The sequence below is a fragment of the Serinus canaria genome, chromosome 15 (genome assembly GCF_022539315.1).
Source record: "Serinus canaria isolate serCan28SL12 chromosome 15, serCan2020, whole genome shotgun sequence".
NCBI lineage: Eukaryota > Metazoa > Chordata > Aves > Passeriformes > Fringillidae > Serinus > Serinus canaria.
Genome location: NC_066329.1, coordinates 3,942,002 through 3,959,885, shown reverse-complemented (window position 1 = coordinate 3,959,885; position 17,884 = coordinate 3,942,002). Strand labels below are relative to the sequence as shown.

Here is a 17,884-nt window from a genome sequence, read left to right as displayed (position 1 = left end):
GCTGGCCAAGAAAAGTGGGGAGAACAAAACAAGCAGGGTTGGAGACAGGGCTTTTAGGAGCACTAAGCTGTGTGAAATGCCAAAATAACAGCAGCTGCATTTTCTAGCAGGGGCTGTGTGCAGGGCTGGGAGGAGTGCCTGCCCACACGGCCCCGGCAGCCTCGGCAGCTGTCCCGGGCAGGGGGCTCGGCCCCCAGGGGCAAACAGGGAGCGGCTGCTCCCCACAGGCAGCGGGAGCCGGCGGTGCCCGGCACAGCCTGCCCGGCACAGCTCGGACCACAACGCTACAGCGTGTGGATGCCTCCATTTGGTGGGAATCCTTCTGTCTCTGTGCAGGTTGCATCTATTAGTAATGACAAAAAAGCAGTTTCTCTGTAAAGAGAACGGTGACACACCTGCAGGCCTCAGCTCTGGGGCTGTGAGGAAAGAGGAATAAAAAACCAGCAACAGGTGGGGGAGAGCCCAGGGTAAAACCAGATAGTGCGAGTTGGAATGCTTTGAGAAATGTATCAGTGTAATTTCAGCTGGGAAACATTTATCATTTAAGGACTTGGCCTTGCGTCTGTGCCCCCCTCCAGACGCCAGAGCTGACGGCTCCTGCACGCTCTGACGGCGCTGAGGGACGCGCCATTGCCCGTGGCTCCAACACCGCCCTCAGGCGCTGCCCGGGGCACGGCGGCTCCCGGGGCGGGCACGGAGCCGTGTCCGGCAGCAGTGGGTGCTGAGGAGGCGCGGGGGGAGCCCGCCGTGGGGCTCGCCATGGAACCCGCTGTGGAACCCGCCGTGGAGCTCGCCGTGGAGCTCCGGGCAGCCCGGAACGGCCGTGCCGGGCTCGGTTCCCCCCGGCGGGCGCGGGCCCGGCGCGGCGGAAGCGGAAGCGCGGCGGCGGCGGGAGCGCGGCGGGCGGTGGGTGCGGGCCCGGCAGGGCAGGGCAGGGCAGGGGCGGCTCCCGGGGTCGCGGTCCCGGGGCTGCCAGGCCGGGCTGTGCTCCCAGTACCTCGCGGAGGTCCCGGTGCGCGCTCGGGGCTGGGTCTCTGCAGGCGCTGCCGCCCCCGGAGGAGAGCGGAGACAGAGGGAGCGGCAGCGGGACTGAGCTGTTCCCAGGGAGCGGTCACAGCCCCGAGGCTGCCAGAGTTCCAGGAGCATTGGGACACCGCTCTCAGGCACTGGGTGGGAGCATTGGGTGTCTGCGCAGGGCCAGGAGCTGGCCCGGGTGGTCCCTGTGGGGCCCTCCAGCACGGGACATTCTGTGGTTCTTTGTTTAGAGCTCCTTCAGCTGCTCTCAGCATCCTCAGCAGGGTGACATAACTTATTCTAGTGCGGTCACATTTCAGGCAGGCTGCTTTTGGAGCCTTCCGACAGAAAGTTCCCCTGGTGTTGCAGCTGGCGAGGTGCAGCGCTGTGTGCACGGGGGGGGCAGGAGCAAAGATCGAGCCCTTGGCCTGGGGGCACACAACAGCTCTGTGCTGGTGCCAGGGACCTGCTTGGTCAGCTCCCTGCCTGGCTGGCTCTGGTAGAGGTGCTCGTGTATGGAACTGTAGCACATCAGCAGCAGCAGCTAAAAACTGTCACTCAGTGCCTTTGTTCAGAGTGTGGTGTCCCTTTACAATGGGTTAGTCGCGTTTCTGAGGCTCTTCACCTCAAAAGCACAGCCCAAGGCTACTGATGAGTGTCCTTTCCTGCCTGCTGGTGTTCCAGCTGTAGGAGTGCATGTGCCAATCTGGCTTTCCCTGCTCTTTTAGACCCACAGAAATGGGGAACACCAGCAGCGAGCGAGCGGGGCTGGAGCGCCATGGGCACAAAGCCACCCGAGGGGACTGCTCAGGGGGAGCCATCAGTACCAAGGAGGGGGACAGACCCAAAATCCTCATGGACAGTCCTGAAGATGCAGACCTGTTCCATCCAGAGGAAATGAAGGTATTGCTGGTTTGTTCTCCCAGCATTGCTTGCTTGGAATGCTCTGGGGCTGTTTGCAACCTGCAGGGATTTTTTCATTGAGTTTACACAAAGCTGTCCATCCCCCTTCCTTCCCATGCCAAGGAGAGAGTGAATTGCTGTTTAAGCAGGTATAATTGGGGCTGGAGGGAGGAGCATTATTTGCCTTCCACTCTTCCTGCAGATTTGGAAGGCTTTAACACCTTTGCAGAATTTGTGCAAATGAACTTGTGAACAGTATCTAGAAATGCATTTTGTGTTCTGCATCTGACAAAACCTGCTTGTAGGAGACTTAGAGAATGGTGCCTGAGGGCAAAAAAAGTGTTCAGTACAGCTTGTCTGAGTCTGCCAGGAAAGAACAGTTTTTGATTGAGACATTGTGCTTGTAGGCTCCATTGGAGAAAGAAGAATTTCTGGCTTGGCAGCAGGACCTGGAGGTGAATGACAAAACCCCCACTCAAGCTCGGCCAACAGTCTTCCGCTGGACTGGAGGAGGGAAAGAGGTTTATTTGTCAGGGTCCTTCAACAACTGGGGTAAAATTCCTCTGACAAGGAGGTAAGGAAGTGCTGCTGCAGTGTGTCCCCATGGACTGGCAGTGCTCAGTGCCATGAGGGAGGTGGTCAGCTCAGAGAAGGGATTGGGCTTGATTCACCACTGTCCTGCCTCTCTCCTCACACCCTTGATGACAGTCTGGCTTCTCCATTCTTGGGTGGCAGGTGAAGGGTGGAAGGTGAGCTGTGTGTCAGTTCCCTGGGCACAGCACACAGATAACCCCAAACAGTCCCTGCTGTGAGGCTGTGCCTGCAGCAGGGCTGGGCAGTGGAAAGGAGAGCTGGTTCCAGCAGTGTCTCTCTGACACATCCTTGCCGTGTCAGTGGCTTTTGCCCAGCTCCCAGGGCCCAGAGGCCTGTTGGAGCTGCATCAACTGTTTCTCAGCTTTTTTGAGATGCTGCTAAAGCCTTCTGAGGAATCAGGGAGTTCACAGCCCAAAGAGTTTGGAAATTGCCAAGCAGCAGCTCTTCAGACCCAAAGTAACCCAGGAGTATCAAGTTGCTGCTTTTATCTGCTCATTGTTCATTTATTTCATGGGCATTTGGGAAATGCAATTTATGATGGCAAATACTGAAAGGCAAGGAAATATGAGAAAGCTGATCTTGTTCCATCAGCAGATAAATGAGGTCTCCTGTGCTAACAAGTAACATGAAGATGTCAGAGTGACTTTACAAAAGCTCAGTGCCAGTTATGAGATGTCAGGAGTGTGGGGGCACTCACTGTCACAGAGGAAATTATCCTGAGCATTAATCATAGTTTGATTCCTTACCTTTGGATTGCATCAGAGATTCCTTGCCTGTTTAAGGTTTCGCACGTTGAGGAGGCTTGTGCTCTGTGTCACAGTGTGTGTCACAGCTTAGAGACCAAGGCACTTTTCAGAATTTTGCAGGGCTGATTGCTTGCCTTTAATTCCAGTCACAATAACTTTGTGGCAATCCTGGACCTGCCAGAAGGAGAGCACCAGTACAAGTTCCTCGTGGATGGGCAGTGGACACATGATCCTGCAGAGGTAATGTTTGCTTTGAGTCACTGTTTATTGATTGAGGCATCTGAAGAGGAGAAAGGGGCTGTTCAGGCTGGAGAGAGAGTTTCTGATGGCTGCTGGCCTGGGTGGCAGCATCAGCCTGAGCTCAGAGGGCAGGAGATGCAGTGAGGGACAGGATCTCTTGGCCATTGGTTTATAAATGATGCCAAGCTTTTCTTGTCCAGTGCCAAACTGCCTTTTAGAGCATTGCAGCACTGCTGGCAGCCCAGAGCTGGCTGTGCCTTCCTGGCTCTCTGTGCCAGCATATTGCTATTGCTGCTCTAGATCTTCTCACAGTCCAGTAATTGTGCCAAAATCTACCAGGCCTGTTTTTCCTCCTCTGCTATAAAATGAGCTTTAACCCCTGCCTGCCCAGCAGTTCCCCACGTGCTCAAGGATGCAGTGTCCAGAGCTGGTGTCACAGTTAACTCCAACCCAGACTGACCCCTGCCTTGTCTGGAGCCCTGTGGGCTTGGCAGGTTCAGCTGACATTTCCCCTCCCAGCCCTTAAAATCCTGCCCTTCCTCTTAGCCTAACACTCACTGAGCTCTTCTCACTTCTGGTTCTGTCATATTTCAAATGTAATTGTACCTCATTCTTGGTAATGCTGATTGTGCAGTTCTGACAATCTATATAGTCCCACAGGCTTTTTTTATTCTGGTTTTTCTGTCTTGTCTTTTGCCAGCCAGTAGTAACCAGCCAGCTGGGTACTGTCAACAACATCATCCAGGTGAAGAAAACTGACTTTGAAGTGTTCGATGCTTTGATGGTGGACTCCCAAAAATGTTCAGACATGTCTGGTATGAGCTCACTGGTAACTTTATGTCACACTTTTAAGAGCTGTTCAAAACTTCATTTTCCCTTTTTATCTGAGTTAAAGCTCCAGCAGAGATTAATCCCCACTTGTGTCAGGCCCTGTGATGTGTGCAGGAATCACAAATGCCCAGAGGAAGAAAGTGGAATGCACAGAGGAGGAAGCCTGTGACAAAGCACGCAGCTCTGATGAGGAGGAAGTCCTGGGTGCTCAATGACTTTGTTTGTCCCTGCTGTGTGCAGTTCCTGGGTTTAGTGCAGTCACTGGTGGATCAGTCTCTGCTTTACCACATCAAACCAACGTTGACAGCCTGCGCTGCTCCTAATTCAGTCTTCTTCTGCTAAGGAGGTGGCTGAGGGGCCAGGAGTTGCACTTTAGCAGGAGAAATAGGTGCATCTCAGTCATAACACAGGTTCAGGACCATCCTCACAGTGTAGTATAAATTATCCGCCAAAGAATAATGCAAAAATGCAATTCTTGCCTTTAGTTTCATATTCCAGTGTAACAGGGGAAAGGTGGGGTTTAGCTTGAGCTGTGTCTTAGGTCAGCCTTGCCCTGTTGGTTGCTGAGCTCTCTAGGGATGGAGCCCATGACTGAAGCAGCACCTTCCACCCTCCTTCAGCAGACCTTTGAGCCTGAGGCAGGAGGTGTGTTTGGGTGTGTTTTGCTCTGACTTTGCCCTGGACAAAGCCTTTTTGGAGAAAGTGTTGTGACTCTGGGTAGGCCAGGAGGAGATTCTAGCAGATGCCTTCCCCCACAGGCTGTAGCAGTGTTTCCTTTTCTTGATCAGACTTGGAAGGGCTCTTGCCACAGCCCAGTCTGCAGGGGGGAGCAGTTGCCTTTCACAGTTGCATCCCATGTTCTTGCCCTTGTAGGGCAGCCTGCACTGGAGTGTTAGCAGGAGAAGTGCTGGGCAGAGCTGACAGAGAAGTTCTGAAGTGCAGTTGTGCCCTCAGAACTCTGCTGCCCAGAACCTCACAGCTCCTCCAAGTCAGACTTTGGGCACCTTAAATCCCCTCTTGGGCAGTGACTGATCCTCTGGCATTGCACCAGCTGCTGCAGTTGTACTTAAGTGCCATTGATTCCTTTAGGCTGCTGGTACCTATAAAGAGCAGATGTTCTTACAAAGTATTCAGGATGAAATATTTACCATCTCTCTGGCAGAGCTGTCCAGTTCCCCCCCAGGACCGTACCACCAGGAGCCCTATGTCTGCAAGGCAGAGGAGCGCTTTAAATCCCCACCCATTCTCCCCCCTCACCTGTTGCAGGTCATCCTGAACAAGGACACAGGCATTTCTGTGAGTACATCACTTTGGTTTGCTAAATAATGCCCTTGAGGGTGGGAACAGATGGGGAAAAATCTGAATATGGGCAAGGGACAGCTTAAGGAAAACCTTAGGGTAAGTTACTGTGCTGGTGAATTCCTTGTTATGTATGTCCAGATGGATTCATCTGAAGTAAATCTATTTTTCTAGTTGTCTTTAAAATGGAAAACTAGAATGCTGTTTTCCTCTCAAAAGCGTAATCTTGTTAACTGTTAAGACACCAGAAGCACATAAGGGATAATCACAGTCTGATTCATGGTCCTGGGGAGGATGCAGAGGGTTTTACCCAGAGGGATTTGGGGTTGTTCTGAAATGGTGACTGTGTTTGTGATGGACTCAGCAGGAGCAGCAGTGATGTATGAGGGTGTGGCTGGTCACAGATGCTGTTTGTCACCCCTCAGCTGTGAGGAGTGAACTGTGACTTCTGTTGCTGTCACACTGTCCCTTTTCTCTGCAGTGCGACCCCGCTCTGCTCCCTGAGCCCAACCATGTCATGCTGAACCACCTGTATGCACTTTCCATCAAGGTGAGAGGCCAGGGCCTGTCGTGCCCAGGGGCAGCCTGGGTGTCTGACCATGGCACGTGCTCACTTGTTTTCCCTCCCCTGTAGGATGGAGTGATGGTGCTCAGTGCTACACACCGTTACAAGAAGAAATACGTGACCACTTTGCTGTACAAGCCAATATGAGCATCACAGTCATTTGTGACCAATTGTTCTGGGCCAGTGCAGTCTCAGAAAAAAAATGCTTCACTTAACCAAATGTACTTCTGCTCTGTGCTGTAGCAAACAAACTCTGATTTCATATTTTTCCTGAGACTTCCAGGTTCTCCTGTATTTGCCTTATTTTGTTAGCCCCGCCGTGGAAGTTCTTGGAAATGGCAGCTTCACAGCAACCAGACAGGTGGCAAAGGTGTCAGTGCCCCTTGTCAGCTGAGTTAAAAAAACACCAATTTAATTAGGCTGAATAATGTCAGGGCAGCAACAGATCCAAGAGCTTTAGCAGCGAGGCAGACTGGGAGTCTGCCAGCCCAAAGTCTGGAAAGTTCAGGATTCTTGGGGAATCTGATTTGAGCATAACACTCAGTAAAAGCAAGCTCATTACTGTTTCCATTGCTCAGCAAACACTCTTTCAGTAGCAAGTTCCAAACTTGCCTGGCTGAAGTAAGTGTGAATGTTGATGATTATTTTGTAGCAGCCTTTCCTGGGCAAAATCAGCAACATAACAATCACTACAAGCTCGTTATTATTTTACGGTAGAGTGGGGTGCACTGTTTCTACTGTGAATAGCTCTGTAGTTTTTTCTCTTCATGAGAACTGAAATACATCTTTTCCCCTGTGGAATTTCTGGTAAAGACAACTGTTTTTAATGGCTGGATTTTTCTGTAAATCATAATTGTGTCTTGCAGCAATCTGCTTTTGGTTTCTCTTGCTGTCACTGATGAGGACTTCCTTAAGCTGAGAGAGGAAGGAGATGGATGGATTCAGTTTAGGGATGAGTTCCTCAGTGACAGCCTGAGGGTGACTGTCAGTCTCCTGTGTCCAGTGGCCAAATTCACCCCTCAGTGTCAGCAGAGTGCTGGATACAGCACCCTCTGTGCCCAGGGCTGGAGCCGGGCAACTTTTTATTCTGTTTCTGTATTCTCAGTGATTCTAGTAATGCCAGGCTGCCTGTCCTTGGTGCTGACAGCCTGTTTTATCCCAAAACAAATGCAACATTAATGCAAACCTGCTGCCAGTGTGCTTGTTTTGGTGCCTGGGGCACCGTGACCGTGCCAATGATAAGCAGCCCCTCCCACTGTGGGGGAAAGCACTTTGCACAAGTCTGTGGGGACTCTGGGTGGGGACAGGGCTGCAGCAGCCAGCCTGGGGTGAGCCACAGTGGGAGGTGCCTTGCCATCCTGGGGTCTGTTCACCGGCCTTGTTGCAGTATCTTCAGTAGCTGAGTAGATCTGGGTCTAGTGCAATGGTTTTCTCTGAAAACTCCTTCTTCATTCTGTGCTATGGATAGTATTTAGTATTCTGAACTACAGAATTGCTTGTTTTCAACCTCTTTAGAAACAAATAAAACATTTTCAAGAGATGTGGGTGACTTGTCTTGTTACTGCTGTTCCCACCTGTGGTAATTTCCCCTCAGTGAGTTATTTTGTTATTTCATGTGATTTCCTGATTGCAGTTTTAGGCCTTGGTGGGTTGTATAGGTTTTTCATTAAAGGGTGCAGATTGAAACACTTTCTCCTCTTGCGCTCAGTGAACAAGACCGAGGTGTTCATGCTTATTTGTGATGTAAAGTTTAGAGGAAGGACAAGAGTCCCGTTATTTAAAAGCTCCAGCAACAGAGCTGGAAAGCCTGGGATGGGCCTTAAGCCTCCTGTCAGCTTCTCTTTGTTCCAGCAGCCGCTTCAAGCAGACCTTTTTCCCCAAGTCTTTGTCCTCACCAGGGTGACTCTGGGGTCCAAGGCTCACGGAGGGCCAGCTGTGTGAGGGGACAGTCTGTGACAGTCTGTGTCCCTGCAGTGTCCAGGGAATGCCAAGGCTGTGGGGTGTGTGGTCAGTGCTGCAGAGCACTCCACGTTCTTCAGCAGTGCATCAGGGATGGTGGAACCCAGGACAGGAACAGTTGTTGTGTAGAAAGCTTGAGGATTTTATTTTTTGTTTGTAGCCCCTGGCCCTGTGTCAGCTCAGTAGAGGGACTGCAGCTGCCACTGCACCATCAGCTTTTACAGCCCCAAAACGTTGTGAGGGCTGGGGAGGAGCCCAGGGTGGGGCCCCAGGCTGTGTGAGGGCCTGCAGGAGGGACCTTCCCTCTGCTCCACCCTTCCCTGCCCACGGGTGACCAAGCCCAGCTGCCCCCTGGCCTCCCCAGCCTCGAGCAGCAGTGATGGAGGGGAGCTGGTCCCTGGCACCTGGGGCCTCAGTGACAGTCCCAGGAGCCACAAATTTCCTCAGGTAAGCCACTGCCACCCTCAGCCCCCACAGCCCTTTCTCTCCATCAGGATGAAGAAGAGGTAAGCTGAGTGTTTTGGTTTTTGCTGGGGGATAGGTTTTGGGGTGTTACATTGGGTTTTTTTGCTAGGTCATTTTCTGCTTGACAGGTGAATGAATTAATCACTGTGTTCCAATGGGATGAATCAAATCCCTCCAAAGGCAAAAGCTGGATCAAGAGATGGATTTATTAGCTCACTTACATTCCCCACCCACAGCTCACAGTCTGTGCTGTTATGTTTATTCTTGGCTGTTGCTAGGAGAGCACATTTTTTTAAAGGTAGATGCAGACACTTTTGTTACAGTCACTTTTGGGGACCCTGGAGTAAACCAGTACAGGAATAACAAGAGATCCCTGCCCTCCCCACCCCCCTGAATTTCAGCACAGCATGTGGGGGTCAAGCTGACATGGATTTGTGTAGGGTTCTTGGGAATCAGAAAGCTCAGTAAATAATTTTTTTTTACTCCACCAGTTTCTGGATTAATTTAGTTTTGTTACAATTCGGATCATGCATCATAGGACTGCAACAATGAGCTTTAAATAAGTATTGTTTGTGCACAGTAAAAGAAATAAAGGAACATTGAACAGTCAGCATTTCATCATATACATCATAGTAGGCACAATAGATAAATCAAGCAGCTCAGGGTTGATGGAGAGCATTTTCATGGAGAATGTCATGTAGACCAAATTGTAAGAGGAGCCATTGGTTACCCACCCCCAGAGCCTCCAACCAGCCCCTTCTCAGGGCTGAGGGGGTGGGTATGTGCACAGAACCAAAAACACTGAACAGTAGGAGGACAAATTAAGTTACTGTAGGCAGCAGTGTGAATATTAAAAACCTCTTCCTGTGAAAGAATACTTCAGACCCTGTAAAAACTAGTTCAGTTAAAAATAGATGTATTTACATTTAAGTCTGATCTAGCAAGTTTTCCCAGCAGGTGTAAGTTGAGCTGTACAGTAACTGCAGGTTGTACTCAATCTGACTGGATTTGTGAATGGTCTTTTTTTAAAGTTGCAGCTATTAGGCCTTAAAGCACCAGCATTTTACAGCAGTGGGATGAGGAACTGCCTCCCTCCACTTTGCTCCCAGGACACTGCTGGGATAAGTCCCAAACCTGTCATTAGATCACACTATTGTTAATTAAGATGCCTTTTTTCCAGCTCAGGCTGTGTGGGGTCACTTACCACGGCAAGACTTTTCCCAGAGGTGCTTCACCTCTGCCCCTCTCAGGGGTGAGGCAGGACTGAGCTGTGGGTGCTTGCAGCTGACTGCTGCTCTAGTGAAGCACCTGCATAAATCCACCTGGCTTCGTGCATGTGAACGTGCCTGGGCTTTGTGAAGCCACTTATGCTACTGTTCAGGGAATGAAGAGTATTAAATGCTGAATATTGCCAGGGTTTGCTCTGGGGTCAGCTGTGACACCCAGGATTCCCCAGCCCCAGAGCCAGGTGAGGGTCAGGAGGGGCAGGGGCACTCCAGAGAGAAGGAATCCGTCATTTCACCATGCCAGTCAAGATAGTTATTTGTTTTATTTGGTTATTGTTCAACAACAAAGTTCAATACTTTCCCGGTGGAGCTTTGAACTGTCCCTCTGGTTCCCTCCCTTGTCGATAATAAAAAGGTAATGAAGAAAAATCCTGTACTTTTAGAGACCTAAAACCTCATTTATGCTAACAAGCTTCAGTTGCAATTTTATGTTACAATATTTCTTCATGGGAGCGAGGAGGACTGAGGCGAGGCCCCTCCAGTGTCTGAGGATGGCTGTCCACAACCACCAGTAAAACAAAAAGCCAGTGTTGAAAAACGCACAGTTTACAATAAAAAAGTAGAAACCAATTAAATTCCCTTTTGTTACGAATATAAAGTTTCTTGTAAATATGTACAGTCCTTTGAGCTATTTCTATAGCAGGAAGCATTTCACGAACAAGACACAAGATATACACTTTCAGGACTCAACAAGCCCATTTCTGAGGTCTTGAAGATCTTCCATGAGATGCAAAGATTTAAAGACTGATCTCAGTGACCTTTCAAAATATTCAGACCAGGAGACAAAAACTTTCAGCAAATTTCCTGCCAAATCATCTGACTGAAAATAACCCAACAGACAAGAGAACAGAATACAATATTCATGAAACTCGCCAAAGGACACTGACAAGGCATTGGAATTTTGATGGGTTTCTAGAACAGGTTAGCACAGGCTTGCAAGGGACTAGCAGAAGTTTAAGTGTGGCACCAAGGGAAGATTGGATGCAGTTTTGCTCTTTCCAGTTGTAAAGAACGTGGTTGTTCACTTAGAACGTTGCTATTGCAGAGTGAATGGTCAAAACCTGCTTTGAAAATCATTTGCTCTCTGCTTCATGTTCACAGCAAAAGAGAATAGGAAGCAATAAAAGGCTCGAGGTCAGACACGGGAAGCAAAGGTGTGTCAGCAACTGCCAAAGCTGCTCCCTGTGGGTGTCCTGTGCCAAGACACCGGATCTGATTGCACCACAAGCTACAGCTCACGGGAGGAGCCAGCCCGGGCTGCTCCCCCTGGGGAGCTGAGGCTGGCAGGACTCATTGCTGAAGAGACCATGTCCAGTGCTGAGAGGAGAACACAAGTGTGACTGTAATTCTTGTCAGAGAATAAGGCTTGTTAACTCTTCGGTGCCAAATTTCCAGAGTATTTAACGGCTATTTTGCAGCGTGATCTAAAGGTTTCAGTTAATTTACAAGTGAGGTACAATACACTACTCAGCAAAGCAACCTAAAAGGAGAGAGCCAGTGATGGTGCAGCAGCATGCAGTGAACTGTCATGCAGAAGACCTGGATAAAGTCTTACAACCCAGTAGCTTATAGGTAATGCACTTTGTCTCAGGGCCGGGCAGGGGGCTTGGTTAAAGCAGGGTTCTTCCCTCCCCATCAGAGCTGCTCTAAAGTGATTTTAGTGAGAACAAAATAACTTTCAGAAGTGGCAGGTGAACAGGCTAATCAGAAGAAATTTTTCGTGTGTTCTATGGAGAACATCCAACCACAGCTCCTATTGAAAGACTCACTCACCTTGGCCCTTCTGTTTCCAGGCCATCAGGGGCTCCCAGCACATCTCAGAACTTTGACCAACTCTCTGTTGAGGGGTGCTAACCACAGTGATGACCTGGGGTAGGACATGAGTCCCATTTCCTGGATGAACTACTAGGGACTAAAGTGGATACAAAAAGTTCATGAACTGCTTGAAAGAGTAACAGTAGTACAAAGTGCAAAAACAGGAGTGCAGGAAAGTGCAGAGAAATTAACTGAGCTGCGAACGGTCTTGGAAAGCGTCACGGCTCCAGCTGCTTTTGGAGCGAGCTTTGGCCCAGGAATGCTGTTTGGGAGCTGGGCTGCAGACAGATGGAGTGCATATACTCAGTATATTTCCTTTTTTTCCTGCAGGTCAAGACGAGTAACTTTGTCTAGCTGAGACTTACACTGAAGACTGGTCCCAGACCTGGCAGGGAAATAAAAAGGACAAGTTACAAGTCACAGGTGCTTCTCTTCCAGGCAGGAGGTGGTGGGAGCAGTACATCCATCACCTGCTGCTGCCACAGAGCCAGGGCTCCTGTCATCCACAAACACTGACAAAGGCAGGCACTGCCAGCACCACTCTGAGCACAGCAGGCTCCCACATTCCCTGCTCCAGACATTATTCCCCTTCAAATCCTCTATCACTTGCTACCAAATGCACCTTTGCTTTCAGCCCATTCTAGGGTCAAGCAGCTTTTGCAGTGCCAGAACCAGCCCAGGACTGGTGGTGACAGGGCCAGTGCATGACACCACGTGGGCTCTGCTCCAACAGATTTCTGAGGAGCAGGGGTGTGAGATTTGACCTGCTCTTGTGCTTCCCAGTGCCACCAGCCCTTCTGCAGTACCTACAAGCCCTTCCCTGAGAACAGACACTTCCTGCAGGCTCCTGACTTACCTTATTGACTTGAGCAAGAGGAGTTCTGGCCCCGCTCACAGGCACCCTCCCTCGGCCGCTGTCCTCGAAGAGCCGGCCCGGGGAGCGCTCCCTGCGGGTGCTCAGCAGCCGCCCCGGCGACTTCTCCCTCTCCAGGGGCCTCCCCGGGGACTTGTCCCTGCGCAGCTCCGTGCGGCCCTCGCGGTACCGGTGCGGGGTGCTGGGCTCCCGGGGGTGGCTGGGCCCTTCGGGGGGCCCTGGGCTGGAGGCCACCCGCTTGGTGATGTGCTCGTTGTACGTGGGAGGGCCTCTCTTGTTCGGGCTGCTGTCATTCAAAAAATAATTGACGAGAACCGCTGAGTGACAAAAACCTCCCGTTACATTTTCTTTTAGCAAAAATGTAACTTTTCCCCCGGCGCCCTTCGGGTGAGAAGCATCAGCCCCTCCCTGAGGCAAGATGGAAAATGCAGAGGTATTTTGGCAGCTGGAGTATCCATCACACCAGCCACACCAGCGAAGTGCCTTAATGAATTGCCAGCGTAAGTCATGTTCTCTGGCCTGTTCTGTACACAACACCTTTTCATGCACTCCAGCCATATGCTTTTCCATACAAAAATACACTAAAATTTGATGTATGCGTTTTCACATAATTTTCTGTAGCTCAGGGATGTTCAGGCTAGGCTGGGATTAACTACAAGCCTCGATTTCTGTTTCCTGTGCACACAGTGGCACCATCAACCCCAGTATTTAATTACCTGTATATCACATCACAACTTCCCAGCACTAATCTCCCTAAGGCAGACCCATTATTTGATAGAAAGGAGCTCTTGCTTTACATCTTGTTACAGCCAAGCCGTATTTAGTGTCACATCAATGGTATCTGAGCTCAAAAAGCTTTGAAGCCAGAGCTCTATCACAACATCAAAGCAAACCAGCACAAGGTCACAAAGCATTTGTGGAGATTATCCCCATCTTCCTAGGGCTGATGTTTGTTTCCTTGTGGATGTTAAACCATTAGTGACTCTATTCCAGCATTACAGTAACTGACTGTCACCAGGCTCTAAGAACACAACAAGGGCATCCCACCACACCAGGGGAAAAGGCAGCAGGAGGGAAGTTTGCTCCTGAGGCAGCCAGGGACTGAAACACCCCGACATCGTCACCGTGACACCCGATGTCCCCGTACCTGCGCGTGGCAGAGGAGCCTCTGTGGTGCTGCGGCTGCTGCTGCTCGTTGTTGGTCTCCTTCACCAGGTTGCCCTTACAGCAGATCACCCTCAGCTTGTCTTGGTAGGAGGAGGCCAAGTAGATGGCTCCCGAGGAGATGGCCGGCCCCAGGTACCGCGGGTTCGGGATCTCCAAGTGGGCTCGTGCCGGAGTTCTGGGGAAAATTGCAGGAAAAAGTCTTTGCAGTGGCAGCACAGACCTTTTCCTGGCTAGTCCATAGATTCCTGCAAAACAGGCTGTTCAAAGAGATGGAAAGAGAACCACTTACCCTAGAGAAGCTCGTGCCTGAATCTCGATCACTTCAAGGGAATTGAAGTGGGTCACGAACAGATAGGGCTCCCTGTAGGCTGGAGGAGCAGTGCAAAAGCAGGAAAAAACACAAAATACATTCTCTGTTAAAAACTTCTAAAACACAACAGCAAGCACAAGAGAGGCTGACAGCCCTGTGGGAAAACTAAGGAATACATTTTATGTAATGACACAGACACCATCAGTATAGGGGGAGATGCAAGTTTAAAGAATTGTTGCTTTGAAACTGTATCTCAAGGACTTTAGTAACCAAAGTATCATGAAAAAGGCATTAAAGCCAGACTATTAACTGAACAAAATCCCATTAAACAGTGCAAAAGGCCTGAGGGAGCCATGCTGCCCTCATATATTCTTCAGTATTTCAGAAACTTAGAGCATTGTTAGAAATTCCACTAGCCAGTTCAACCAGTGTCAGACCAGGAACGTAAAGGAAATGGAATTCAGTTTAGTTTTCCTTAAATTGCTTACATTTCAGAGGGTTTGCCATCTGGATTTACAATAAGCTTAAATTGTGGGAAAAAGCTCCATAGTTTCTGGAAGAATTGGAAAGGGAAAAGGAGACAGAAGGGCTGAGTGCAGAGAACCCATTCCACAAGGATGTTTCCTGGTTTCAATAATCTCCACACTCCGAGGGGTTTTCCCTCAACACCTACCAAAAGCTAAGGGCAAGCGGTTCCATTTCAGGTCATCTGTCCTACTGCGTCTTCCATAGGAATCCACAAAGACACCAAACTCTGCCAAGAGAAGGCACATCAGGTCATGAGCATCTGCTCAGTTTTATTCATTTATTTCTGAAGGGACAGAGGCAGTTGTTCCCAGGCTTTTTATCAGGGACATCTTACAAATCCCAGATTGCCATGAAGTGCTCTAAATGCCATGGAACTGGTTGGATGTAGGAATACTGCCAGGCCAAAAGGTGCTGTGATTCCATATCTCTTTGTTCCAGCTAAACTAAGGTCATTATTTAATCTACAGCTGGGCAGGTGATGACATTCCTACCATTACTCACCCAAAATTACTGCTAGAGGGCTTCAGAAGGTTTGTGCATTCTCATGACAATGTACAAGAGGGCAACAAAAGCACTTATACAAAAAAATAACACCCTCTCTTATTTAATCACCAGAAGGTTAAAAAGTCTCATCTGTCTGCACAGAAACCAGACAAAGCCCAAGTCTGAGAGGCCCTGAACATCTTATCAGGGTAATCAAGCACTTAACACACTGCCTGCAGTCCTTCTCTCAGGCACAGAACTCTTGAGCAAAAACTGATCCACCAGGCATGGAGAACTTTTAAGCTAAAGCAGATTGTCCAAAATTCATCAGCATTTGGGTACCTTCTGCAGCTCAGAGAACAGGAGTAGTGCAAGACCTGCAAAAGCATCCACCACCTACCATGGAAACACAGCAGATACTCCTCCCTCTGCCCTGCTGGGTTCACTTGGATGATACTGACTGGGAAACTGTTGGTGGAAGCAGCAAACACAGCAGAGGCCAAAGTGTGGTCATTTTTATCCAAAAATTCTGCAAAGGGAATGGAGAAAAACACTTTGATTTACATCAACTTTTTTCAAAACTGCTTTCAAAAAGCTGTACAAAAGAACCTGTGGAGCCACTTGGAGAATTTCTCAGGAATTATGTCCTACCCTCCAGCGTGTACTGCTTCATCTCAATTTCATAGAATTTGTTGGTTCCAATGATGATGCTGTAAGTGGTCAAATGGATGCAGCTGCAAGGCTCAGAGGTTTCAATCTCCTGGAACAAAGGACAGCATGGACAGATATTAGTCCCCTGTACCAGCTTACAGGTAACACTGAGTCTGGCAAGTTGTATATTGCTACATTTATCTTTACAAAAGGGAGAGGTAGCAACCTTAAAGATCCTAGCAGTCTCTTAAAAGCATGTGAACAAAAACTCTTGCCAGAAGAAAGTTTTGTTGTGTTGGAAGTGATGCTTGAATATAGACTTGCATATAAACTCGCCTTGGGAGAGATCATCTTCCTTTTGGAAGAATATACTGTTCTGGAAGATATTCTGCTCTGCAGCTCAGTTTTCTGGAGCAGCAGTGAGCAGCTCCCTTGTAGGTCACAGCCAATCTTCCTTCCTTCTTTGCACATGAGAGAGAGATGTTGTCCACCAAGACCTGCCTTGTGACCCAGGAGCTGGGATAATCTGCAGGTTAGCCTGACACAATGCTCAGATTCCCAGATCTTCTGAGGACAAGATTCCTTACATAAATCCTACTTTATCTGGAAATTTTGTTGGCAGAAAAGAAAAGCATATTCTGGGCTTGCTGCCATCTTGTTAGGATCTAAATTCAGTTGTCTAGATTAGTGGAGATAAGGAAAACCTGCCCTCTAAAACATGACTTTACATGTTGTGCATGTAAGCCCTTGTCAGAGGAAGGGCTGCAGACCCTCAGTGTTCCCTGCTGTGAGCAGGAGTTGATATCAGCTGCAGTGCTTGTAGACATTCCAGGTGTGCTGGCATCCATCTGTGCCCAGATCTCCTTCAGTCATGCCTTTCCTCCTGAGGAGGCCAGATCTGCATGGCTGTGCCCACTGCTTCCCTCCAGCAGCCTCGGTCTCACTGGAAAATGAACTGGTGCCTTCAAAGTCACCTGCAAAACCTCCCAGGGAGGGGTAGTTTGACTGCAACATCCTTTAATTTGTGCATAGGAGAGAACATGAGTTTCTGGGTGCCAGATGTTTTAAGGCAGCTAGTGTTTAAACTTTTTGTCCTGAGGAGAGAGCTCTGAGGGTATGATTACAGCTCAGCCCCATATCTCAAAAAAATCACAGTTCTGTTCTGCATCTCTCCAAAAATGCCAACTCTTATTAAAGGAAATTGCTGCCTACTCCGCTTTGAGTCAGTGCACAGTGCAATTTGTTATCATTTTAGCTGGCAAACAAATTTTCTCATGCTCACAGAAAGGTTTTAGATGTTTGTTCCAAAGCAAAGGCTTAGAGCACTATGTGAATTAACCTCAACTCCAGCAGGGAGTTACTAAACTCACCTTTCTGATACAGAACTTGCTCAAGCTCTCGTTGTATCTCAGAACCACCACTTTATTGGGCATGGCTGCGCAGATACAAAGGCTGTTCTCAACCTGTAAGGAAGATAAAAAGCATAGTTCAAGACAGCAATAAAATAAATTCTATTGCTGAGCGTGTGAAACGGATCTGGGAACCTCTTGCCTCAAAAAGAACTTTGCAGAGATAAGCAAGTACATTTATTAATAGGGTAATTATTGTGAATTCATGAAATAATGAAAAGCCTCTTCACATTCTCAAAAAAGAACGTGAATTTAAATGGCTTCTATGATTTCTTTTATGCTTGAAGGGCGTTAATAAAATATGAGAAGGTTTTGCACAGAAAAGGGATTGACAAATTGAAATAGGTTAGGTCTACATTTTAACCCCTGAAACTTATCTTCAGCATCACTTTGAAATGAGTGGTGCTCAGTTTGTTACCAAAGTAGTCCAGAGAAGTTACTGTTAATGAGAAATCTTTGCTGTGGTTAAATGCTCCATACTAAAACCAGTAATTTGTGTAAATGTCCAAAATTAAAGTGACACAAACACCTAAGGAAATTTTCTAGCCTGGAATCATGACATTCAAGAACAAAGACTGGACAGAATTGACTGATTAAAAACCTCAAAATTGTAATCAATAATGAGGAGGCAGTAGTACCATGCTATGCTGGATTTCTTCCTATCTAGCAGTTTAAGCTATACCACCATGCCATCCCGACTGAATTGATCCACATTAGCAGCAAATCCCCCATTCTGTCTCCAGCT

General features: G+C 48.7%; 2 protein-coding genes across 9 annotated transcripts in view; one reads left to right on the top strand and one right to left on the bottom strand.

Moving 5' to 3' along the window:
• The first annotated feature begins 853 nt into the window (after nt 1-853).
• PRKAB1 (protein kinase AMP-activated non-catalytic subunit beta 1) lies at nt 854-7,732 on the top strand. Of its 2 annotated transcripts, none has more exons than XM_030233058.2 (8): nt 854-906; nt 1,743-1,917; nt 2,325-2,491; nt 3,404-3,497; nt 4,198-4,312; nt 5,491-5,624; nt 6,109-6,177; nt 6,262-7,732. In XM_030233058.2, exons 2-8 carry the CDS (start codon nt 1,753-1,755, stop codon nt 6,337-6,339), a joined length of 822 nt encoding a protein of 273 aa, XP_030088918.1. In that variant the 5' UTR covers nt 854-906; nt 1,743-1,752; the 3' UTR covers nt 6,340-7,732. The 2 variants fall into 2 exon arrangements, with proteins under 2 accessions (XP_030088918.1, XP_018772046.2); XM_018916501.3 differs by lacking the exon at nt 854-906 and adding an exon at nt 918-1,170.
• A 1,140-nt stretch (nt 7,733-8,872) lies between these two features.
• CIT (citron rho-interacting serine/threonine kinase) overlaps nt 8,873-17,884 on the bottom strand; it is a 69,334-nt gene continuing 60,322 nt past the window's right edge. For 5 of the 7 annotated variants that reach the window (XM_030231048.2, XM_018916492.3, XM_050980533.1 and 2 more), the window contains exons 41-48: nt 17,101-17,193; nt 15,731-15,839; nt 15,480-15,608; nt 14,742-14,822; nt 14,048-14,126; nt 13,739-13,933; nt 12,574-12,877; nt 8,874-12,102 (exon numbers count right to left, since the gene is read on the bottom strand). In XM_030231048.2, the coding sequence (XP_030086908.1) occupies nt 12,079-12,102; nt 12,574-12,877; nt 13,739-13,933; nt 14,048-14,126; nt 14,742-14,822; nt 15,480-15,608; nt 15,731-15,839; nt 17,101-17,193 (1,014 nt within the window). In that variant the 3' untranslated portion in view covers nt 8,874-12,078. Of the gene's footprint in view, nt 12,103-12,573; nt 12,878-13,738; nt 13,934-14,047; nt 14,127-14,741; nt 14,823-15,479; nt 15,609-15,730; nt 15,840-17,100; nt 17,194-17,884 lie in introns of all 7 variants that reach the window. The other 2 variants (XM_050980532.1, XM_050980530.1) reach the window with 2 other exon arrangements.